Source organism: Schistocerca nitens, chromosome 11, assembly GCF_023898315.1.
Source record: "Schistocerca nitens isolate TAMUIC-IGC-003100 chromosome 11, iqSchNite1.1, whole genome shotgun sequence".
Classification (NCBI taxonomy): Eukaryota; Metazoa; Arthropoda; class Insecta; order Orthoptera; family Acrididae; genus Schistocerca; species Schistocerca nitens.
The window spans coordinates 158,760,503-158,787,449 of NC_064624.1; the positions used below are offsets into that span (position 1 = coordinate 158,760,503).

General features: G+C 41.1%; 2 protein-coding genes across 4 annotated transcripts in view; both read right to left on the minus strand.

Moving 5' to 3' along the window:
- Positions 1-26,947, minus strand: part of LOC126213211 (ankyrin-1-like) — a 415,927-nt gene that overhangs the window by 165,238 nt on the left and 223,742 nt on the right. The window lies entirely within an intron of this gene.
- The window catches only part of LOC126213214 (ankyrin repeat domain-containing protein 54-like), a 120,957-nt gene that overhangs the window by 15,480 nt on the left and 78,530 nt on the right, over positions 1-26,947 (minus strand). For 2 of the 3 annotated variants that reach the window (XM_049940853.1, XM_049940854.1), the window contains exon 3: positions 23,112-23,723. The exons of the other annotated variant lie outside the window; for it this stretch is intronic. In XM_049940853.1, coding sequence (XP_049796810.1) covers positions 23,243-23,723 — 481 coding nt within the window. In that variant the 3' untranslated portion in view covers positions 23,112-23,242. Of the gene's footprint in view, positions 1-23,111; positions 23,724-26,947 lie in introns of those variants that run through there. 3 annotated transcript variants of the gene reach the window in all.

Sequence of the window (26,947 nt, forward strand, 5' to 3'; positions counted from 1 at the left end):
TAACCTATGTTCTAAGATAAGTCATAGGGTCAGTATTGCCTCACATGTTCAAATATTTCTACGGAATCCAAACTGATCTTCCCCCCGAGGTCGGCTTCTACAAGTTTTTCCATTTGTCTGTAAAGAATTCGCATTAGTGTTTTGCAGCCGTGACTTATTAAACTGATAGTTCGGTAATTTTCACATCTGTCAACACCTGCTTTCTTTGGGATTGGAATTACTGTATTCATCTAAAAGTGTGAGGGTATTTGGCCTGTCTCATACATCTGGCTCACCAGATGGTAGAGGTTTGTCAGGAATGGCTCTCCCAAGGCTGTCAGTAGTTCTATTGGAATGTTGTCTACTCCCGGGGCCTTGTTTCGACTTAGGTCTTTCAGTGCTCTGTCAAACTCTTCACGCAGTATCTTATCTCCCATTTCGTCTTCATCTACATCCTCTTCCATTTCCATAATATTGTCCTCAAGTATATCGCCCTTGTATAGACCCTCTATATACTCCTTCCACCTTTCTGCTTTCCATTCTTTCCTTAGAACTGGGATTCCATCTGAGCTCTTGATATTCATACAAGTGGTTCTCTTTTCTCCAAAGGTCTCTTTAATTTTCCTGTAGGCAGTATCTATCTTACCCCTAGTGAGACAAGCCTCTACATCCTTACATTTATCCTCTAGCCATCCCTGCTTAGCCATTTTGCACTTCCTGTCGATCTCATTTTTGAGACGTTTGTATTCCTTTTTGCCTGCCTCATTTACTGCATTTTTATATTTTCTCCTTTCATCAATTAAATTCAATATTTCTTCTGTTACCAAAGGATTTCTACTAGCCCTCGTCCTTTTACCTACTTGATCCTCTGCTACCTTCACTACTTCATCCCTCAAAGCTACCAATTCTTCTTCTACTGTATATATTTCTCCCATTCCTGTCAATTGTTCCCTTATGCTCTCCCTGAAACTCTGTACAACCTCTGGTTTAGTCAGTTTATCCAGGTCCCATCTCCTTAAATTCCCACCTTTTTGCAGTTTCTTCAGTTCTTGCAGTTTCTTTCAGTTTCTACAGTTCATAACCAATAGATTGTGGTCAGAGTCCACATCTGCCCCTGGAAAAGTCTTACAATTTAAAACATGGTTCCTGAATCTCTGTCTAACCATTATATAATCTGATACCTTCCAGTATATCTAGGCTTCTTCCATGTATACAACCTTCTTTCATGATTCTTGATCCAAGTATTAGCTATGATTAAGTTATGCTCTGTGCTAATTTATACCAGATGGCTTCCTCTTTCATTTCTTACCCCCAATCCATATTCACCTACTATGTTTCCTTTTCTCCCATTTCCTACTACCGAATTCCAATTACCCATGACTTAAATTTTCGTCTCCCTTCACTATCTGAATAACTTCTTTTATCTCATCATAGATTTCATCAATTTCTTCATCATCGCCAGAGCTAGTTGGCATATAAACTTTTACTAGTGTAGTAGGCGTGGGCTTCGTGTCTATCTTGGCCACAATAATGCATTCACTATACTGTTTGTAGTAGGCTACCCGCACCCCTATTTTTTTTATTCATTATTAAACCTACTCCTGCATTACTCCTATTTGATTTTGTATTTAGAACCCTGTATTCACCTGACCAAAAGTCCTGTTTCTCCCTTTTTAAATTTTCTAACCAACCTGCCCGGTTAAGGGATCTGACATTCCACGTTCCGAACTGTAGAACGCCAGATTTCTTTCTCCAGATAACGACGTCCTCTTGAGTAGTCCCCTCCCAGAGACCCAAATGGGGGACTATTTTACCTGCGGAATATTTTACCCAAGAGGATGCCATCATCATTTAGGCAAGGAGATGTATGTAAAATCTTTTCCACTCCATTAGCTGGCAGGTACAACTACCATTACAAGTTATTTCAAAAAGAAAACAGTCTTGTTAGCAAAATAATGATTATTAAATCAACGCATTTCACCCTTGTAGGGCTTCATCAAATTATGTAGTATTATCCAAAGAATGATTCATCAAAAAATATGAGAGATAAGGTGTGGACCATAAACCCACCAGCTTCTGTAGACATCTGTGGATGCTGCTGTGTTCAATGTCCACCCCTGGCTGATACACTTTTTGATGAATGCGAATCTGCAGAATACTACATAACCTAAGGATGACACATAGTATTAAATAATCATTATTTTACAAGCAATGCATGTTTTCTTTTTGAAATATGTGTTTGTTATCTGCATGTCAAAGTTTGTGTACTTGGTGAACATACAAGATCTAGATTCTGTAATATTATTGGACTGTAAGTACCAGCTTGGATAGGTTACGTATTAAATCATCAACTTATAAGATGAGACCTATTCTTTGAAAGACATTTGGTTTATATAATTTACATAAGTGTAAAAATGTGCATCTAGCGCTAAAGCTAATACATCGATTCTGCAGTCAGAGAAACATTTTAACAGAAGCTAAACTGAGCATTCCACTTCGATCTAAATAAACAATATGAGAGTAAAAACTTTTGTAGATCTTCAGATTTTATCGCACTACTTCTTGTAATGTGACAGGGTAAGAGAGATCTGTTGTGAGCCATAAAAATGAGCGGCCTTGCCAGCGTGCAGACAACAGTTATTAATAGGTAAAATTCAAGTAATTTATGTTCGATAGTGTAAATCGGTAGGTTATTGTTATAAACAGTGAAAGAATTGCACCGAAAGAAAGAGATAAATAATGAGTGTAATTTGTGATATAGATGTGAACCAAGAAGCGATCACAGGACAGGCTGAAATCTTATGGCACCAACATAGTCATAAATTACTTACGTAAGTTATACTGTTTATAAATAAGCCCTAATTGCTTGTGAGAATTATTCGAATATATTTAGTGTTTACCAGAATTCTTATTCTATTCTTTACTTTTCTTACCTCCATGTCATATTATTTTTATAAATATCAAGCAGCCTTTACTACAGCAGAGAATACTGCTGCATCCTGGCCGTAGACAGAAGGCCGTTCCTTGTTTTTCATACAACTCATAGCTGCTCCATTTATTAATGATTTCGTTTCCAAATGCAGTTTTTATTGTTCATTGTTAAAGGTCCCTTAGATAATCATAAAATTCATACTGATTACATAAAGGAATCCGGGTTGTTCTTTTCCAAATAACAGAAGCCTTTGCATGATCAGAAACTAGCCTCCTTCTGACAACGATCAGGAGCTGACCAGAAGACGCTCGTCTTTGGCCTCTTTCGTGTTTCCTGTGGCAAAGCTGTGCCAAACTGGGAACATGACATTCTAGTTTGAAATAAAACACCCATATACGTATTAGATTAAAACTGAAAAATTGAAATCTATCAATATTTTATTTTATTTAATTTTTTATCATACTAGATGTGGTGCTACCAACAGGGACTTGATAAAAAAAATTAATCTAATAACAATAATAATTATTATTATTATTTTATTGTCTTTAAGCCATTACAGCGATAGACAAAGTCATACACCTAATACAATATAGTACATGCTATAAAAGAACAGAATTGTTAATAACGTTACAGTTTAATATCACAGGCCATGAAATCCTTTATATTGTAGAATGGGTTTACAAGTAACCAGTCATAAAGTGTTTGTTTGTATTGTTGCTCTGGTAAATTTTGTATAGCTTGTGGAAGTTTGTTAAATAATTTGAGGCCCATAAATTCATAACTGTTAACTGATTTTGACAGTCTGTGGTAGGGCGTATAGATACAGCTGTTTGTCTGTTACTGTTTCAGACATCATCTGGTGGACATTTGGAAGCTTCAAAGGAAGTACTGAACAAAACTGTGGAAGTAGTAAAAATTTTGAAAAATAACAGCAGTGCACAAAACGACAGATGTAAGTACGGTTTACATTACACATAAAATCTCGCATCTTGTATTTAAAAAAACTAATTTCCGGAATTACTTTCCTTGCAGCTTCTTTTATCCTATCGCTGTCAATTTCCTTGCAGAATTGCTTATCTATGTAGTTAGAATTCATTTCTGATCACCCCTTCAGGCAAAGTTTATTTGTTAGCATTATTAGCATCTTCATTGTTACTACGGTTAAGAACACAAGATGGATGCCATAATAGTAGGTATCAGTGTCTAGTAGGTGATTGTCACTTACTTTCAAAGCCAGGTGCCATCTTGTCTTCTGCCCGGTATAACTCTGCAATTGTCAGCTACTGTGGTGTGACATTTGACTATCAGGAAGCGTCGCAGCGTGGGCATCTGAGAGCTGACGATCGGTATGCCGCAAATGATTTCTTTGAGCAGTCATGTCAAAAACTTGAAAATAAACATGGCAGATGGCAGAAGCAAGCCGACAAACAGTGTGGATGACGGTGATGACACAACTGTCAAGTCATACCCACTATGTTCGCAAACAGGAGTAAGCAGACCTGATTCATGAATGGAGAGAACGACAGACGATGATAATATGCGTGACGTATCGTCACAGCAATCATTGCCACAGCAAGAGGGAGAATTTTAGACGGTTGAAATGATGAGAATTTTTCTTCAAGAAAGAGAACAGGAGAAACTGGAAAGGGAAGCTTATACATTACAAAACAACGTGATAAGACAAGGAAGAGAACAAAAAGAAAGGGAAAAGGAACAAAGGGAAAAACTGGAAAGGGAACAAAAGGAACAGGAGACAGAGCAAAAATGATTTGATCTAAATACCACCATTGGTAAGCTGACCTCTGTTACTGGTACAATGAAAACTCGGTTAGATAATGTTGATGCCAACTTAGAGGCAAGAATAAGGACAGTCACGGTGGGATGTATCGCGGAATTAAGTACTAAAGTTAATGAAAGGATAGAAGGTATTCTGCAGAAGGTAGATGCATGTGAGAGCACAGCAGGTAACATGTACAAAGATTTCAAAGTACAACGGAAGTCTCAAAGAATTCCACTGAGGTCGGAACTAAAGTAAACAAGCTTGCAAACAACGTCATCACTCTGCAAGGCCAGGTCAATGACCTGACACAGGCGCTATCCGACATTAACATTGAAAAGAGGCTGAATGATGCTGCCGCAGACGTACGTCCCACGATAGGAAAAGAATTTGTAGAATGGATCAAGACTAAAGAACAGTACATAGAAAACAAGGTTCAACAAGACTTAAAAGAAGCCGTTAAGTCAGCCATAGTTGAAGTTTTAGCTGCTCCAGTTACATCAGGAGATACGCTTCTCAGTGAATTAGGAGAAATTCGTAGAGTTTTTCACCGAGATCTTCCCGAGTTGAAACGACATCTCACTGAGGAAACAACAAGTCAATGATTTTCCTAATGACAATAGAAGTGAGTATTCACACTTGCTTTCTTCAGAACATGAATACGATAAGAATCCCGTGTCTCGTGTAAAATTCTCTCCACTTGTTACCGAGCGAGGTGGCGCAGTGGTTAGCACACTGGACTCGCATTCGGGAGGACGACGGTTCAATCCCGTCTCCAGCCATCCTGATTTAGGTTTTCCGTGATTTCCCTAAATCGTTTCAGGCAAATGCCGGGATGGTTCCTTTGAAAGGGCACGGCCGATTTCCTTCCCAATCCTTCCCTAACCCGAGCTTGCGCTCCGTCTCTAATGACCTCGTTGTCGACGGGACGTTAAACACTAACCACCACCACCACCATCTCCACTTTTTCATGGTCACAGCAGTAAGAATCAGTTAGTACGCGACCAGAATGATCAAGTAACTCTTGTCGAGCTCATGAAAGAAGAAAGCGTTCTCAAGCACCGCGTATTCCAGCCTTTTCTGCCAGAGAAACGCAACATCCACCCAATGGTTTTTCTGAAGTCATTTAATGGTGTTTTTCCTGAGAGCTGGGATGACAAGCAACGTATGCGCTTTATAGTAGGTTACATTCAAGGAGAGGGTTCTGTCTGGGGAACAGAAGTAATTGACAGATGTAATAATTACGCTGACTTCGAAAAGCAATTTCTGAACAAATTCTGGAGTTCAGGCACACAACAACGCCTTACAAAGGAAGTATATAATGCTGAACCGTTTAATACGAGAAGTGCTGGTCTCCGTAGGTACTTGGAGAAATACCTGCGAAAAATACAATATTGGGACACGCCCACTTCCACGAAGGACGTAATTACGATCCTTAAGTCAAAGCTACCGGTATCAATCAGGGAGAAGTTAGTAAATGTTAGTGACGACGACACGGAGGCTTTTCTGTCAGTACTTGAGAACCTTGACATGATTCAAGAGAACGTGCATGCAAGTGCGCGGAGTAATTGTAATCTTGGCCCGCACACTGCACAGCCGCACGGCGTAGGCGTAGGCATGTCATACCAACCCAACAAAAGTAAAGGACACAACTTGCCGTGTGATAATAACAAATACTATCGCCGCAACGGGAAGCAGAAACATAAATTCCAGGATCAAAACAGGTATCACCCCATATACCAGACAACACAACAGCAATACGGTAATTCACCGGTTAATTGCAATGTCCGCTATTAGGCTACTACAATAACGATCGCCAAGGCAATAATAATAATAATTTCAATGGAAAAGGACGCTGTGTTAATACCGACAGCCAACAGCAGTATGGTAACCAACCTAGATTCCAGCACTGCTCTCAAGGGAGAAATGCTCAAGATCCTTCCATACAATACAAACAACGGTATGCTCCAAACTTTAGGAATAGTCCGCCGCCTTTTACTAACAATCAACTTCAAAATCATGAACCTCAAACTTCTCGCATCTATGCCCGAGCAAACCGGCCAACACACACAATCTCGGCTGAAATTCCAGCAAATAGCCCTCAATTTATGTGGAATACGGAAGCAAACTTCCTACCAAGCATACCAACCAGTACTTCAAAGGTAATTGTGAACGAAAGTCAACCTAATGAACATGTGGAAAACAAAAAGCAGCTTCCTTTTCTTGCCTCCTTGGGGAAGCTGTGGAACATGTTTGGGGCGATTTCGTTAGAGGACAAATCAACCTTATACGATATGTGACTTACGGTATGACTTGTTGAAAGAGAATTATGTTTTGGATGGTGAGGATTTATGGGAAAACGAGGTTCAGGCATCCACTATGATTCATATTCATGATGTACCACTTGTCGCTATAATAGATACTGGTGCCAATATCAATGTTTTGTCTTTATGTGTATATAAGAAAGTGTGTTATTTAGCAAAAGTTCTGTCATTGCCAGTACAAGGGTGTACTGTATCCCCAGCTATTTTTTATGTTAATTGAGCTCAGTTTTTAATAATTACTCTTGACAAATAAAATATAAACTATTCCAAGTGGAGTTAAGAAGTGACTTCGTTTAAATTAAATTTTGCTGCTGAAATAATCATAGTGTTTGTTGAGTGATGCTATACCAGTTTATGGGTCCCCACCATATTATTCTCATATTAGAAAAATAATTGGAATATTAGTGCTACTAAGGAAAACAAATATAAGCAGAGGGATATGAACAGTGTTATTCTGGTATCATTTATCTTTATTTGTGGTTTTTACATGCCAGTCAAAACAGAGGCCCCATAGGTACATCTTTAGTCCTCCACTTCCTGCATTAACATTTCAGCACTGGTTCAAGTAATGATCTTGAGTGTAACTGTTATTAGTGTAAGGTGGCTATAATTTCGCACCTTACAAGCACTCATCCACATACTTTGCCGTGATCTACAAACACAATTAGGTATCATGTGATAGGTTGTACATCGTATATATGAATACATAAAGCAGACTGACATTGTCCGTACGTCTTGTAAATAATTGTTAACGCTTATTGCATGAAAAGTAATGGAGTGTCTTTATTATGAAAACGGCCTAATGAATGATTTCTTATTATGTAGAATCCCATCAGCGGCAGACATACCAAACCAAAGGCTATCGACAGTGAGTTCCCCACAAGGAATATTATCCAACTGTGGATCAGGTAATATCTGCACATTTCTTCCAAAGCAATACTTCCTGCACATACTATACTCCAAGGTATTGGCGCATAGAGCACCTGAGGATAGGATTCAGAAGGCAGTAGATCGTTAGGAAACTAGAGATGTCGAATGAATGTATACATTTGGTAGCAGAATGAATTTAGCCACATACAGCTGAGAAGTGTGAGGGCAGTATCAATCAGTACCATCGTAGATAACTCAGGTGCACCTGCCATACAATACATGATCTCACAACACAGGCTCTGTATTATACCCATCTTCTAGAAAGACAGTGATTAGTCATGAGGGCTATCGAAATAGCAACGAGCATCATGCATGGATTGTATCATACCTAAAGGAACATCCTGACAAATGCTGAACGAGTTGACTGCCAATCAGACCACGAGGCACAGGCTGATGTTTGACATCTGCATGTGGGCTGGATGGCTATTTACGGCTATGTGGCACTACCTCTGCACCATATCGTCCAGCAGCTGCATGGTGCACTGCTCGTGCTGCTTGATAGTTTCCAGTGGCAGGTCTTCCAGTGGACACATTGGGTGGTCACGACATTTGCCAACAGCCGCATGCAGCTAGTGTCGACTTAGAGTGTAGCTTTGCTTCAGTCTCCCGGCTGCTACTCTTCATCTGCAAAACAATCACAGGAAGTAAGTGGTGTTCAAAGAATAATGGTAGTCCTCTGGACAACAAGTCAGGGTGTCATTTAATTAAATCATCGGTGATTAGCGGTTAGAATAAGGGACAACCAATGAATAGCCAGTAGTAATTAGACAGAATGATGTAAGGTATAATGTCAAAACAAATTTTAATTTTCAGAAAGACGTGTCAGCGATTTGTTGAATTAATAGTGCCCAGGTCTATTTCATCAGAAGTGTATCTGAGAATACCCCATATCCATCTTTATTTCGCATAACTTAGTAATAAATAGGTTTTATTGATATATTTGCACTGAATCTGACAAAAAGCATTGTTTTCAGTACTGTATTGCTTAATTTTAGTATTGCACCGATTGAGTAGTGACTCCATGGCAACACACTTACAATGTAAACGAGCTATTAGCGATGTGTGTGGTTGCATAAACGTCCGTGGACAGGACAAAAAATGACAGAGAGAATGAGAGCGTCCCTGCGTGACAGAGAAATGTCCTGAGCTCGCAGCCAGGGTCTGCGACAGGCCACGTACTGGACTTGAGAATGCGCAAGAGGAAATGTGTGCCGTCGTCCTTCAATCAGCTGTGCAGTCTCCAATCAAAGATGTTCATGAATGAGCAGCTGAACCTAGCACTGTAGTGAGCAACACGCGATCGCACTAGAAAAGGTTTTAAAATTAAAGGATCTAGGCTATTTGTGACTCTTTTATCTGACAAAGTACATGGAGTTACGAGTGCTGTACTCTGTTGGCAGAATTTTTCCATCTCTTGCTCAAGAGTGTCACCCATACAAATTTTAAATAAAAGCCCCAACCACATGCAAAGGGTAATCTAGGAGCTACCATTTGTATTTCAATATAGTTTTTAGTAACAGAAAGATTTATTAATGTTGAAAGTCTGTGTGCACAAATTGCCAGTTCTCCAGCCATAGACACTCAGTACTAAGCTGTGCGAAGCTGGAGTAGGTCGCTAGTTTTCTAATAAATGTACAATTATCGCAGTTTGCACTGAAGGTACACCGTTTTCTAATCTAAAGAAATTCACCAATATGTGCAAGAGTTGGGAAGAAAACTGCTACATCTTATGTCATCATGACGCCTGTTCAAGACACATTTATGGAATGGTAAGTGAATTTAAGTATCAGGAAGTCGTTTCTGAAAGTATTTGTATGGAGTGTAGCCATGTATGGAAGTGAAACATGGACGATAAATAGTTTAGACAAGAAGAGAATAGAAGCTTTCGAAATGTGGTGCTACAGAAGAATGCTAAAGATTAGATGGGTAGATCACATAACTAATGAAGAGGTATTGAATAGAGTTGCGGAGAAGAGGAATTTGTGGCACAACATGACTATAAGAAGGGATCGGTTGGTAGGACATGTTCTGTGGCATCAAGGGATTATCAATTTACTACTGGAGGGCAGGGTGGAGGGTAAAAATCGTAGAGGGAGACCAAGAGATGAATACACTAAGCACACTCAGAAGGATGTAGGCTGCAGTAGGTACTGGGAGATGAAGAAGCTTGCACAGGATAGAGTAGCATGGAGAGCTGCATCACACCAGTCTCAGGACTGAAGACCATAACAACAACAAGTGAATGGAATTTTTTAATTGACCTAATTGAGAATCTTGTTCATACTTCAGCTAAAAGACAAGGAGATCATAGAACATGCGTGGTTACAGTATGACGGAGCTTCAGGAATCTTCGCTATTATGGTACATGAGTTTTTTAATGAACACTTTCGCCCAGAGTTGGGTATGGTTCTACTACATCTCCAGCCCCCATTTAAACGTGCACCAGGAATTCTGGACCTTACAATGCCAATAACTCACTATGAGGAACAATTAAGTACCATGTGGCTCCACATTCCAAGACAAATGAAAAATTGCCCGAATGTGTTCAGAAAGCCCTCCAAATGCAGCTCCACTGCGACAAGACTAGGCCCAATGCCGAAATCCAAATGTGTGACAATACCCACAAGCTCACCACTTACACCATGTCAGTGGGTCCACCCTTTACTGTGTCGACAACCAGCGTTTTGAGACCTTTCGATGGCACTTGGTTGGTCGTGCACTTGACCTAATCCGCAAATAAGACCTTGTTCCGTAAAAGCTGGCATCTGGACCCAGCTCGTCTTCTAATTGTTGTCTACTGTATGCTGGATTCCGCCATGAGGCCACGTCATTGGGAGCTCCTGCTGGGGTCAGCCACAGCCTGGATGGGTCGACATTCGAGCTAACGTCCTCGTAGCTCCTAGCCACTGGGGTCCATCGGTGTCTGCTTCCATCTCTCGGTCACCAGTCCCAGACCCAATTCTGGAGCCCCATGCCAGCCCATACCGACCACATTTACTAGAGCAGAAGTGTTCCTTCTGATTCTGTTAGGGCAAAAAGATGCACAGTTAGTGAGGTCACTGACATTGCTGCACTTACACTGGTGCTTCCTTGCCTGCCATCCTGGCGTCAGTACCAACCTCTGCCTCCTGCAGACACTGTGTATGCTTGTCCATCCTACAAGCCAATAAATTGTTTCTCAGCACTGACTGCTTACATCTTCCATATGAAGCTACCGCCTCCACCAGCGAACCACTCAATCACATCAACTCTACACCTTTATAAGTGCATCAGAACATATATTGGATGTGTAGAATAGTGACGATTATCGTAGTTGTACAGCAATGGCATACTATGAAAATGTGCAAATGAGTGCCAACTTTCACTTTTATTGTGTATGGGCCTGCTCATTAATCTTCTGTCTTTCTTTTTTTTTTCTTTTCTGGGTGTGTTTTACACTTCATTTAGTATTAGAAGGGGAAAACGGCATTAAGTGAAGAAGCATCAGCTCAGGAAACAACTCAGCACTTGCTGAATCAGTTACCTCAAATGCAGACTGACAATGAAGATTTACATATTGATGAAAGAAGGGAACAGTCCACATCTACTCTATCCCCATCTGTTGTAGACTGCTTCATTAGTGGCTCCACTGCCAAGTAAATCTGGGAAGGATATTTTGGTTATTTTTTACAGTTTACACATAGCTGAAGAACTAAGAAATTGGAAATATGACTAATTGTTGAGGATGTCTAGACTGAAATTGGAAGGCGATGCTTAATTAAACACGCTGCATGAAAAGTTTGGAAATGCTCATTCCTTGCAGAATTTGCAGGAAAGATTATACACAAAAAAAAAGTTTTGCATCACCCCAGTTCCCAGAACTCCTGAAGACAAACGTTCACTGTGGATATTGTATCACAGACAAAGTCAGAGAAGTCACTAAACCTGCACAAAGATGTAAACATCCATGCATGAGCAACACCTATTAGATGGAGGGGGTATGACAGCCGAGCAGTTCCAGTCATTCCACCATGAAGAAGGTATGCAGCTCTCATTGCCTGTGGTTCATCCATGCCTAGATGGTCAATAACGTGGTTCGATAGCGTCCCCATTGTTACTTTGTGCCAGAAAGGGCTCTCAACAAGGGAAGTGTCCAGGCATCTCGATGTGAACAAAATCGATGTTATTCAGATATGGAGGAGATACAGTGATACAGGAACTGTCGATGACATGCCTCGCTCAGGCCGCCCAAGGGGCTACTACTGCAATGGATGTCCGCTGCCTACGGATTATGGCTCGGAAAAACCTTGACAGCAACGTCACCATGTTGAATACTTTTCATATAACCACAGGACGTCGTGTTACGACTCAAACTGTGCGCAATAGGCCTCATGATGCGCAACTTCACTCCTGACGCCCATGGCGAGGTCCATCTTTGCATGCAGCGCGGTACAGATGGGCCCAACAACAAGCCGAATGGACCACTCAGGATTGGCATCACGTTCTCTTGACCGATGAGTGTCTCATATGCCTTCAAACAGACAATCGTTGGAGACGTGTTTGGAGGCAACCCAATCAGGCTGAACGCCTGAGACACACTGTCCAGTGAGTGCAGCAAGGTGGAGGTTCCCTGCTGTTTTGGGGTGGCATTATGTGGGGCCGACGTACGCCACTGGTTGTCACGGAAGGCACTGTAACGGCTGTACGATACGTGAATGCCGTCCTCTGATCGATAGTGCAACTGTATTGGTAGCGTATTGGCGAGGCATTCGTCTTCATAGACGACAATTAGCGCTCCCATCGTGAATGACTTCCTTCAGGATAACGACATCGCTTGACTAGAGGCAAAGGGCCTGGTAAATGGCCATAAGTTCCACTTAAAACACCCCATACAGGCCAGTCAAGAGACAGTGTTCCACTTCAACAGAAGATGTGAAGGCATATCCCACGTATTCAGAAGATTACAGCCATTGGTATAAAAAACAATAGTATCCCAAATCTTCCATGAAAGCAGACAGAGCAAACAACAGTGCACCATGAGAGTGACGGATTCCTTTGGATTCTAGGAGAGATCCACTCGAATCCTGGAGTGAGGAACTAATCAAGGGGGTAGGGTGCTTGGAAAAGAACGTGAGGAACAGGTCAAAGAGAGAAGTAGCAATTGCAGTGAAGAGAAGCAAAGCACAGTGCAAATGGTAAACCCATCACAGGGCGAGCAGCAGGCAGGCGAAAACTCAAAGCTTTGAAAAGAAAGAGTAGGAGGGTTGAGCAGGGAAGGAATAGAAAGTGCTATCATAGGAAACCAGGAGGCAGAACTGCCAAACCGAAAGGAGGAGCAGTCCAGCATCAACCAGAAGACTATCGACAGGTCTAATGCAAAAGGCATTTGTGGCCAAATGGATATAATGACGGTAGGCCACGTCAAAGAGGAAAGGGCAGCTGAGTCATAAATTTGACAACCATAGTCCACGTAGGACAGAGCTACGGCCTAATAACGGTAGAGAAGAGTAGAGCAATCTGCAACCAAGAGGTGGAGGCAAGGAATCTAAGGACATAGAGATTAAGGAAACAGGCAATCTTCAGAAGATGAATATGTGGCAATCAAAGTAAGCTTGTTGTCAAACAGAAGATCTATGAATTGGAACTGGGAACAACAGATAGGCACTGGGCATGAACATAGAGCTCTGGATTGGGATGGGCTATAGTATAGTGACTGAAATGCACTACCCACGATTTAAGCGGGGGGGGGGGGTATTGAATACCATGTGGAAGTGTATTGGACAACACCCTGAAGCTGTCGATCACCAGATGCCACCGAGTAGGAACTAACCCAGATACAGAAATCATTTACATACAGAGCAGGGTCAATGGTCTGGCAAAGTCCAGAAGTTGGGGAAAACTGTACTCCTGGTTCTGCAGAGAGCTGAGAACTGTGCCAACCCGAACTTGGAATGAAAGATGAAACACGACCTGGTGAATAAAAATTGGAAGGAAGCCTGAAGTCCCCACTCATGAAGTGTAACAAAGTTGTGATGGTGCCAAGCTGTGTCGCAGGCCTTGGGAAGATTGGAGAAAACTGCGACAAGATGGTGCCAGCTTACAAAAGTCTCCCCTTGTGAAGGCATTGCTAATAATTGTGAAAAATGCAGTCAATAACATTTATAAAGGTGTATGTAATTTGCGATAACGATATAACATCTATAGACGGGGGACAGCGATAGTGATATCGAGAGTTGAAAGGTTGTTGCGTAGTAGAGGGGATGGTGGATGGCGTGTCTGTGAAGCGTGCGCGGAAAAATAGTACTGTGTTCCATGAAAAGCATACGTAATTGTGTGGACAGTGATACCGAACTACCAGATTGTTAATTCTCTTTACCACTGCGGTATGCAATGCCATCGCCAGCGAACTTTAAGAGCAAATAAACCGGACTGTGAAAGTGCCACTAACATTACAATGTTGTGGTCGACACGAACTGTGCCTTTATTCGAATGAACTTTGCTGGTATTGGTTTTGGGTGGTGGAACTGTTGTATATCACATTCTATCAAGCCATGAAAGTGAAGACTAATTAACTGTGCAATATAAATGGCTTTCAGTGACGTTGTCGAAGTTTGAAATGCGAGAACAGAGTGGACATTGTCTAGGGTGTGCTTCACATACATGAACAATTGTATGAACTGTGTATTTGTGGCTATGACTATATGAATGTGACGAACCGTGTAATTATGGACGATAGCGTCACGGACAGTGTATAAAGTGTAAAACGAGCGATGTCTACGTCATGTACTTTGAAAGAGAGGACATGTCAACAACGTTCGTATACTGGCGTCTTGTGGTTTGTTAATCACCACGGGGTTAATGATACAGCTGTGCCGGAACTTTATTTGCGTTTCGCCGGAGAAGATTAACCAGCGGAACTGCCTGTATCCTGCTCTCATCATCGTAACCCGCCGACATCGTGCTGCCTAATGCAACGCTTCGTACGCAACAAAAATAGTTAAGGGATTTCGCCGAACGCTATCCCCTGAGCTAGAAACTTTCTTTCTCTATTAAAAGTATAAGAATTACAGACTCTATTTAATCAAATTCTTTGTTTAGTTTGTTTGCTTTCTGCTAACGAAAATAAAATTACAATCAGTGAATTAAAAGTTGCCTGGTAGTCATTATTGAAACACCAGTAAATATAAACTTCTTCCTCTTATTAGGACTAATTCTCCTTGCATGTCAAAATTATTGTAGTTATTTTATGTAGTTTTATGTATTGTTATGAGACTAGATATATGACAGTGACTAATAAGAGTATTTTGTCGCGAAATATGGCTTCGCGCGAAAATTACGGCGACCGCCATAATTGCTTGCGTTCTGACCAATAACGTAAAAGCCGCTATTCCCGTATTGGTGCTTTTCCTGACGTGAGCGGAATTATAAATGTCAGCTGTCAAATCGCGTAGTGACTGTTTGCCCAGTAATAAAAGTTTTTGATATTGTATTGCTACGAGTCGTAGTATTAAGAGACACTGGTTATACTCAAAAGTGGGTTAGATGTATGGTGAAACCCCCCAGTATTGTGTGTGATTCACGAAATTTTGTCACTTTTTCTAATTCCTTTCCGATATTGTCTTAGATGTCTTTGAAGTTTCAGAGAATATATACACAATTTTGTCGGTTCAGGTTAATTTCTGAGCAGTTTCTCGTGACTACTAGAGTTTTCAGTTCATAAACAAAGTGGTATCGTGACCAATTGAGAAGTATAACAGAGAGTGTGGTTTTCCAACTAGAATTTTGGATGACTTCACAGTTCAGATTTTGATAATTATTTTTCCTGTGGGTAGAGGTCATCACACCCTGTGGTTTCCAACCAAAGCAGATAGGCAACTGGAGACTGTCCCTTCCAAACGCCTCACTGATAGGGAGTCGAAACGTCCAGAGATGTGAGGAACCAACAGAGCTGATGAGCCACAATCTGTTTAACTTACAGGGGACATTGATCAGATTGATTGGCCAACAACGACTGAGGTGTGACAGGTTCCTATTGATGTTTCGTTAAACACCCAGAGGAGATATTATTGTTGTGGAGGACTGACGTTTTGAAGCAGTTGGTTGTGGATGGAATTGGGGCCAGCGGCTGTATTTTAGAAAGAGGAGACAGCAAAAAGGATTCCAGTATAAGGTTCAGGGAAGGTTTCTGCCTGACAAGGGATAAAACACAAGTGGGAAACATCGACCCACTGTTTCTGGAGGACAAAGATGGCTGGATAGGAGGATGATCCTAAAACCATCGCAAAATGAGATACAAGTTTTTCCATGAGAGCTGTTGGATCCACACAAAGGCCACCTAGGAGGCAAGACCCATCATGGAAGATAGCCATTTGCCACCTTGGAGCGTGTGGAGCATGGTCTACACATGTGCCAAAGAGAGAGAAGTACCTAGGAAGAAGACAAAGCATGCCCAAAACACCTGATTGCTCTGTCTGATTAAGTAACAGGTTTCGACATGAAGGCATTTAATAGTAATAAGAATGGCAAGGGACGGGTGCTACTTAAGGTGCTGAAAGGCTCGATGGCGATCACAGATGAAGATGGCAATGTCCGTGCTCCACCATGGGACTGGCAGGCGGCGAAATGGGCCTGTCTAGTGCGGGACTGGCGAAGATGGTTCAAAAATGGCTCTGAGCACTATGGGACTCAACTGCTGTGGTCATTAGTCCCCTAGAACTTAGAACTACTTAAACCTAACTAACCTAAAGACATCACACACATCCATGCCCGAGGCAGGATTCGAACCTGCGACCGTAGTGGCGAAGATGGTGGCGCTAATAATCTTACCAGATACGTCACAGACAACTTCATCGAAATACGATACTACTTGATGAAGAGAGGGTAAACACGTCCTGGGAGGTATATAGAAACCAATCAGGGTGATGGAAATTACTCTGGGGTAATCTGTCCATCAGAGGGTGTAAAGAAAACGTCGCTAGTACATAGGTTATCATGTGGAGTGAATTACTGACAGGAGAATGGAAATGCCATAAGCGACACTAAAATGGGCCATGAATTAATAATTAAGAAGGCAGCACCCAAAGGGTATGGTAGGGCAACCACAGGGGAAGAGAAAAAGAGAAAGGGTGGGACTGTGGCGAAAAGGAGGGAGGAAGGGGAAAGGAATCAACAGAGGCCAAGTTAGATAGATGCCATAGACACAGGGTGAAGATGGTCATATTTCTGATGGCCATCAGTTAGGATAAACAATCAAGGGACTTGTACTCACGTATCTTATTTTCCTTCTTATGAACTGGACAATCCTGCGAACATGAAGGGTGATGGTCATGACAGTTAATGCACAAGGGTGGCAGAACACAGGAACACACCTTATGGAGTGCGCATCCACTTTGCAAAAAGGGTCCGTTACACAGTGGGATGGCATGAGCCCAAAATGCAGACAATGAAAACCCTCATGGGTCGCAGGATGTATGGCTTCATTTCACACTGTGAACCGTAACCTATACATTCTCTAATAGTATGTACACTTCAAATGCCAGATTACATGCACCGGTGTTGATGTGATTGTGCCTACAGTCTTTTTGAACACACCAAACAAACTGAATGCCTGGCTGTTCCAGACTGGGCCAGAGTTCCTCATCAGTTCAAGGATGAGGTGCATAAGAAAAATGACACCGTGAACCATATTCAAAGACTGGTGAGCAGGATGTTGTCAAGATAATCTCAGGCAGAAGGGCCACAGAGTGGTTGGCACTAAAAGTTTTGATCAATATTGAACCAAACTATGTCTTAGGCAGAATCCACTCTGCCAAACTTTTCTTTGATAGTGTCTACAAAAACTAATGGCTTGTCGGTGGTAAAAGTGTAACCACTAGTCCTGGTCTCACCCCAAACCAGTGATCATGGCCCTACTCCCAGAGAGTAGCCACGGAGTGAAGGCCACAGGATCACAAGAAGTGATGAATAGCCAGTTTTTTGGAGCTTAATATATTTCATAAGCACAGCATCCGGCATGATGTTCCAGAATGACAAGTAACCACTCCTGGGCATACATAGGGAGGTAGCAGCTCAGGTATTAGAAGCATGATCACTGTGTTGTCACGGAGTCTACCAAAGAAGTCCATAACAACCCCACTGCATAAACTTGCTACTGTGCTGGTTATACAGCTTGAGTAAGACAACAGCATTGAGTAAAAGATGGAAGAGACAGTAAGGCCAGACACCCAAAATGATACATAAGGTGTTGTTCTCCAGTTGGTTTACGCTATGGAGTCAAAATTTAGAAGGGCAGGTCAAACCCTAAGGGGACCAAAACGCCGAAAAAGAAGGGTGAAACAAGAAGAAGAGGAACAAAATCAAAAAGGACAGCAGAACAAGGAGGATAGCTGGGATGACATAAACAAGGACACTAAGAAAGGAGAAGGGGGGGGCAGAGGGGAAGGAATGAGGACAGGGAGGGGTACAGGGAAGGGCATGCAGCCCAGGAAGAAAGGAAGGGCCACAATAGTGTCATCCATGAACTCACAAGAGTGCCGTTAACCCCTGGGGGGGTAGGGGGAGATGAGAAGGGGAAGGGGAATATCCTATTGTTTTAGTGGTAAATTTAAAACCTCAACCAATCAGTGCATGGTATTAAAATCGTATGTAAAAACGGTGTCAAAATAACGTTATTCCTGACATACACTTGTCACGAATTTCCTCTCCCATCTCCCTCCTTACTCCAGTTAATCATTACATTTAAGATGATGGATGTAGACCAGTTTTGCCTTATACCTCAGGCCTCCTGTTTCCAATATATCAGAATTTAGTACTAGAAAATTGCACTGAATTCCATTATATACGTGAAAGCGCTCATGGTATTCGACCACCCACTCCTCTTCTCCAGAATAAAATGTGGAGTGGCTAGGGCTTCCTCTCGGGTAGAAGGGTCGCCTGGTGCAAGTCTTTCTAGTTGACACCACTTCGTAGACTTGCACGTTGATGGGGATCAGATAATTATGATGAAGACAACACAACATCCAGTCCCTGGGCGTAGGAAATCTCCGACCTATCTGGGAATCGAACCCAGGCACCTCAGCATACTGTTCCATCGCACTGACCACTCACAGAATTGAAAGACCTCAATTACATTGTACCTCTATATGGGCTGTGCTCAGAAGTACCCAAATGACTTACATTATAAATCAAAAGCAAATAGGGGAAATGTACACACTTGGTATTTAACTGCTCATATTTAGTAGACGAAAAGGTTAAAATAAATTTTTTCCTGTACCAAATTACTGGTGGGTTATTTAGGAACAACATATTTCAGTTACAGGTGTGAAACGTTTAGCACAAACCTTAAATGTCAATAAAGTAAACATTCTGTTAATGCATACTTTTAGCTGTGTCATCTAAGATTACATGACATGTTGTTAAAGAGTACTCACCAACGTAAATCACAAGAAATTTCACTATGTCCTTCATGACATGTACATCCTTAATGCCACCACTGCTAGCAAATATTACACTTGATCCAGTCTTCTGTGATAGGCTCCTTGTAGATTTCACCATACCCTGTGCAATTCAAAACCCCTCCTTGGAAGCAAGTCGGTGTCAGGTTTTCCCTTACCTAGTTTTTCAGCATCCTCATGACCTGGGACATACACTAGTTCATAGGATTATTTGAAAGTGCAGCACATCTGTTCAGCAATTCACATACAACAGGCTACTGCAACCTCTGCTAGTGCACTGTCCCAATCTTTTCAATACTTACATCACTGCGATGTGAAACAGTCAATGAGCTTTACAGTAAGTTACAACGATTTTAGTAGGTCAGTATCCTGTAGAGGGTCCGCAGCTCGTGGTCTCGCGGTAGCATTCTCGCTTCCCGAGCACGGGGTCCCGGGTTCGATTCCCGGCGGGGTCAGGGATTTTTCCTGCCTCGAGATGACTGGGTGTTGTTGTGTCGTCTTCATCATCATCATTCATCCCCATTACGGTTGGAGGAAGGCAATGGCAAACCACCTCCACCAGGACCTTGCTTAGTAAGGCGGCGCAGGTCTCTGTAGAGAAGTATGGGACTCATCATCATCACCTTGTAGAGGAGAGTGCTACTGAGACCATCAGCGAGCTCAAATGGTCAAGCTGTCCACAAAACTCTGTTGCATAGTTATAGAAAAAAGGTATTTCAGGTAACATTTCCAATGCTTTTGTTGCCTCCTTTGTTTACCTGCATAGGGACCTTGAGAATAAAAGAGAAGGCTATTATGCCACATATCGATGCAATGCAACCAATAATTTTCGCTGGCCCAGTTGTGAAAGGAATTAATCAATGTTCATATGGAGTACACTTTGCATTTCCTATTTTTTGTATCAATATCCATATTCTGTAAACCACTCAAGTAAATGGCTGAGGGTTCTTTCCACAGTATCACATAAGAGGTATTGCCTCTGTACATGCTACCATTATCTTCACGGTTCGATACATAGAGGTCTGCAGTGTATTCCTAGATTTCTCTAGTAATAGTATCCAACGCTTTTAAGTGTGCTTTTACAGGACAGTTGGTTTCTGTCTTCAGGCGCCAGCCAGTCCAGATTTCTCAGGATGTTTGTGATGCTCTCTTGTGAATCAAACAAACCTGTGCTCATTTGAGCCACCCTTCTTTCTATATATCTGAAATTTTCTCATAGTTCTATTTGCCATGGGTGTAACAAAGAGCAATATTAAAATAATACACAAAATAGGTGTGTCGTAAATACTTTCTTAGTATCCTGTCAGAGCCTATGTCAACAATCCCTTTCACATCCCTAAAAACTGTTACACCCAGGTGCTTGTAAAAGTTGACTGATTCCATGTGTGACTCATTAACATAGGAATCGTAGGATACTAAGTTTTAATGTTCTGTAAAGTGCACAGCACTATATTTCTGAATATTTAAAGCAAGTGCCAATCTTTGCACCAATTTGGAATCTTATTAAGATCATAGTATTTATACAGTTTTCGTCAGATAACACTTCATTATGGACAACTGTGTCATCTATAAAAACTCTGAAATTACCGTTATTCTCTGCTAGTTTATTAACATAAAATATGAACAGCACATCAAAACAACTCAATGGGCTATATCTGAAGTTGCTTTTACTTTGTCTATGACTCTCCCTACCAAGGACAGCTCAATTCAGTAACGAATTACATTTAACATCCCATGAAATCAAACCTTCATCAATAAACATTGCTACGAAAATGAAAAATACTGTATCCATCTGACTGCACTAAATGATATATTTCAAGTAACATGTAATAAAGTTGTGACTTGGATTTCACATAATCGATGTACTTCAAATCTATGCTATCTGGCATGAATGATGTCTTTCTGTTTGACACACTGGTTCAATGATTATATCAAATATACATTTCCCAATATATATCTGCTTAGTTTATTTGGTTTCTCTTGTTTTGTTTGTTAGGGCCTTAGGATGTGAAACAGCTGAGGTCATGAAGCAGCCAATGTTGTTCTAGTAACATATCTGTGGTACATTGCTCATAAAAATCTGAGTCATCCACACAATTTAACTGAAATGTCTTTTAAATGAAAACTTCTCATTAGTTTTTGAAATTGTAGCTCTTGACTTACAACATGAAGAACATTAGTGGTATAGATTTATAGAGATACTGTAATATGAGAGGCTGATTTTCAGCAGTTGTGAATGCTTTCATCATTACAGAATATCTTAACATACACAAAAATTCTGTATCATTTAGTGAAAACCAGAGAAACTGTACAATTCCCATCGATAAACATATATTAATTTCCATTAATTAAGGTAACAGAAATACATGTGTTAGACTTACACTGTCAATTAAAATTACTCACTTGCTTTATGGGCCAAAGTAAAGCACTTTTTGTCATGTACTTTTGCGATTTTTGTTACCACCTCATCTGTGTACCAGTTTGTGTGAATTGTGTTGTTCTCTTGTTGCATTCATAGTTGAAGGTCTCTCTCTTGCCTAAAGTGCAACAACAATTGTTTGGCCAGCAGCAGTCTGATGAAGAAGAGCATATACGACAATATTACAAGGATGGAGATTTAACTTATCACTGTATTGCTGCTACTGGTCATTTCTTCAACTGTTTTACACTAAACCCGTCCCATAGAAGTCCCCCTGACTATCTCTGAATTCTGCAGCTAAAGTTTCTGAGTTCTTAACAGGCTTCTGCTACAGTGCTGTTATGTCACTACTTATGAGGTAGGCTGTTGTTACTACCTGGCAGTAAGTTGCAAAATCGTCTTTGGAAATTAACACTGTTGGTCGTTGTGTTTTCTTAAATAATTAAGCAAAACTATGATGTTGTGTCTGTCTCCATAGTAATTTCGTAAAATATTATTTGGACCACTGGTTTCTATTCTTTTCGAATGGTGTAGCATTCACATCTTGTGTGGCGTATTTAGTTTTGTGATCCAACTGTATGCATACATTCTTAACATTACTCCATGAGCTGTACAGTTTGTTTGAGCCATAGTTAAGAAGGCTGGCCTCTGAGACAATGAGAGCGCAGTTGGCAGCGGCACATGCTGAACAGAGTTGCTGTGCAGTGGGTTGCATGGTGGTCCTTACAGGCGCTATGTCGAGATGACACCAGGCTGGAGAAAATTCACTGAAGATTGTGAGAAATGTGGAAAGTATGAATATTGGCTAGAGCGCTAACAATGTCACACTGCACCATCTGTACAGAAGACACAGAAGTAAATTCATTCTGAGATCAATCAGTTCTATATAAGCATTCTAACCATACAGCTGGTCATGGCAGAAATTTTGGAATGCTGCAGTTTTACACTAGTATAATGTAGCACCATTCAAGCTCCTGCCAAATACTTGTGAGTAATCAAATAATGTAGAGGACTGGTTAAAATATCTTACAGGCTTGCAACTGGATAATGCCTTACAACCACCAATATTTCGCAATGTCAAAGTATCAGCAGTTGTCGAAGGGGTCACATCCCTGCATTAACTTAACTTGCTTGAGCATTCTATACAGCAGAAGAAATTAAAGTTTCAGGTAATGACCCGACGTTTTTTGATAATTATAGGAGTATTTTCAATCGCTGAGTTTTTAAAGGTTATTCAAAAATGTTTTTGAGACTGTTTCCTCAAAAGAGACGTTACATATGTTACTTTATATCTGTTATTGTCGTACCAATAAAAGTGTAACTGAAGAAGTCGTACGTGTTACACAATGACAGATACGAACGAATAAAAATACAAGTAATTGCTTTTTATTTAAAAGGTAACAAAGTCATGTAGTTGAGCTTTGTTTTACTCCACATATCCTCATAGTGTTACCTTCTTGATAGAATGTGTATGATCTGCTCATTGTTGCACTCCCTAGCTATGTCAAAGGGGGTGTACCCCTCATGATCTCTGGCAGACCTGTGAGCTCCCACCTCAAGCAGCGCAACAGCTGCCTCAGTGCAGCCATTTTGTGCAGTGCAGTGCAGTGGCGTCCTCCCACTCTTACTCATGGCATTGGGGTCTGCAGCGTATGATGCCAGTAGCCGCACCACAGCTGCGTGGTCATTCCATGCAGCCCTGTGCATAGGTGTGGTGTGCTTTTCGGACCTGGCGTCCACATCCACCCCACTTTCAAGCAGGCATCTCACCACCTCCACATGTCCCTTGCCTGCTGCCCTGCGCAGGATCTTGCTGTATTTGTCGCTCTCCATTTGTGGATCTGCCGCCAGCAACACCCGCACATCTTCCACAGCTCCCTCTTTTACTGCCTGCGACAGCCTCCTGATTCTCTCCGCGCTAGAAAGGCTCCTGCACAAAATATTGAAATTCCTGTACTTTAAACACACATCTCCCCCCCACACACATACACACATACCAGATTAAAGAAGGTATCACAGATGGGAAACTGTGAGCATTCTGATCATGCACCTGCCCACTGACCAATTAGAAATCTCTCTCCTGTGAAACACAGTAGTCCAAAAGGCAGTGTGTAAAGAATGGTTTTATAACAGTATCCCCAATTAAGGTCATCACTCACTTTCCATTAAAAATTCCTACAGTCCATTTCACAACTAATTGACTTGCGATGTTTTGTCACAAATAATTCCAGATAGTGAGTTCCTTTGACTGGCAGATGCTATTGTTATCCAATCCTTGACCTCTGAAACATACGCTTAATATAGCTACCATTAGCCCTCTGGCCACAACTTACCTTCTGACAAAATGGAAAAACATGAAACTAATCACATTGCTAGGTATTTCAAAGAAACATCTTGACATGGCAGCAAGGAATTTCAGTCCAGTTATTCGTAAATTTTCTGACACACTGTCGCCAAATAGAAAAAATTATTGGTTTTGCATGATATTTATCACTCGAAATATTTCAGATACAAAAATAATACTAAATCCATTCTCCCCACCTCCTCTCTCTCTCTCTTTCTCTATCCCTCTCTCTCTCTGTCTCTCTCTCTCTCCTCTCTCTCACCCGATCCCCCCACCCACACACACACACAAACACACACACACACACACACACACACACAAACACACACACACACACACACACACACACACACACACACACACACACACACACACACAGTTTGTGATGGTGCATGCAAATTAATACATGTCCACACATAATCAGCCATCAACTAAAAGCAAACATGCACACTTACATTCAGGTTCACATACTCAAGCATGTTGAGTCATTTGCACACTTGTTAACTAGATTCTTGTGCTTTCCATGTGTCTGAATGCAGCAGCAAAATCTGTAGGCTTGGAGAGTAAATTAATATTTCATGCACTTGTGTACATTACCATCAGACATCTTCCTGTAAACCAGCCTTGGCTTCTTGAACACACTATATGCCTCACATGATTGATGTAAGTACTGAGAAACAACACTGTGTCATTGGTATATGACAACCTCACTAAAATAAACATAACAAACCATACCTACATTCTATTAACGAAAAATATGTGTTACATGTGGAGACGAGTAAAATACACCGAATTATTTACAAATCAAAGGTAATTAAGAATAAATTCATTTCCCATTCTGTCGAAGGAAATGTTACAGCTTAAAAATCCAGTGTAAATCAACCATGCACCCAGTATCTTTTTCTTTAAATACCATATGCACATGCAGATGTTGATCCAGCTGTTTTCAACTGGAAATGAGTTTGTACAAACAAGCAGTGTTCTCACAATTATATGAAATGATTCACATATTTCCCATCTAATGGCGAGATACACTACATGAATTTTATAGGGGTATACAGTGGCAACGATCTGGAAGCAGTTTTGACCACCACAGTGATTTCCAAGGCATGACCAGGCGGAGCCTGCATACATCTGGAGGATTTCCCAGATCACACACACGCACAGAGTGAATGGAATACTAACACTGGTAATACTGCCTTTTAAGATACACAGAGCTATGACAGAGGTCAAGCCATGTACTGATCCTACAAGTGTGGATCAAACCATGGACTGATGACCTCAGAAGTTAGGTCGCATAGTGCTCAGAACCAATTTGAATCAAACCATGAACTGTCGAATCAGCAACTACAGTATGGAGTAACCGAAGTGGTTCATGTACAAACATCTGTATCTGTGCCTATCACCTGCCCTGTTGCAATGACAATCCCAACCTGGTGGTTCAGCGGCACTGTAAGACATTAGCCTACCATGTGCTCCCATCATTACAGTACATGTCCTTGAACCAGCACTTCAATTGACAACTAGTCATCTCATTTTCACTTCCAATGCCCACTTGCTCCAGTTCATTACATATTCTGGAAGGCTGTGTTAGTGGAAGTCTACATTCTGTATGCTGGAAGATTCATGTGGGAATTTCAGTGCAACTGAGTAATTGGCAGCTAAGAGAAGGGGAAGTATGTACTTTACATTCATTGTGGTAGCAGCCATCTACGTCATCTACAGTGGCAGGAGGTTCTGCTTTGCATGTGTGGTTACTTGGACTGACAGTTAACCCCAGCCTATGGGGATGTGCCTGAGGTGTGAAATGAGGACAGCTTCCCACTACACTCTGATGACCTGTGGCAAGAAAATAGCCTATGAAACAGTTTGGTGAGGGGCATTCCTCTCATTAATGTCAGTCAGTATAAGAATGACTTATGAACTGGGCAACAAACAACTGCATGTATGAATGTGGAGGCAGTCTCAAGGCCTACAAGGTGCTGTTCCAGACAGTTTACCACTCCCTTTATATCACCACTTTCTCTACAGTTTTGTTCAAAAACTACACACTTATTAACTTCAGTAACAACAATAAATTAGTCCAAACTGCCGCAGGGTCGCCAGCAATCAGTTTCTACATATTACTGGTTGCTTTGTCATATTTGGAGTACTGTATGTACAAATTCTGAAGAAGAGCTTACAGAAGATGGATGAAGCTAATGATTTAGTTACAACAATGTTACAGACACTATCTAAACAAAAAATTATTACTCTTCAAGTTTTATAACTTTATGATTCTGGAAATAATATTTTCGTTTAAAAATTTTTTTCCTCTCTAATTTTCTCAAGAAAAATGTTTCATCTGATGACAGCTGGCTGCAAAAAGAAGGTATCTCGAAATATTATTGTATTATCTTCAGAAGAATTTGCGAGTATGTGCCATACACAAACAATAATGTAAGTGAAATGCACTGTAAAGAAATGAATGATTCAGTACTATCTGAATCAATGAAGAAGACATAAAATGAAATTTCAGTTCAGACCTCTCAGTTATGGCCAACATGCAGTGTAATAAACCTATGATAACAATTTAAAATTTCTGTCATGCCAGCACTAAGGCATGATTTCCTGTTCAGCATTAGCACTTATCTTAAACTTTTCTTTTTAATCTGTCACATTAACAGAAAACTAGAGGAGTACTTTACTCCAGAAGTCTGAGAGTCTTCAACATTCCTTTTCATTAAAATTGTGATTTAGTGTAAGGAGATCAGTCAATTTGGATGAAGAACATGCATCAGTTTGATGTTATGTCAAGCGATCTTTTATCA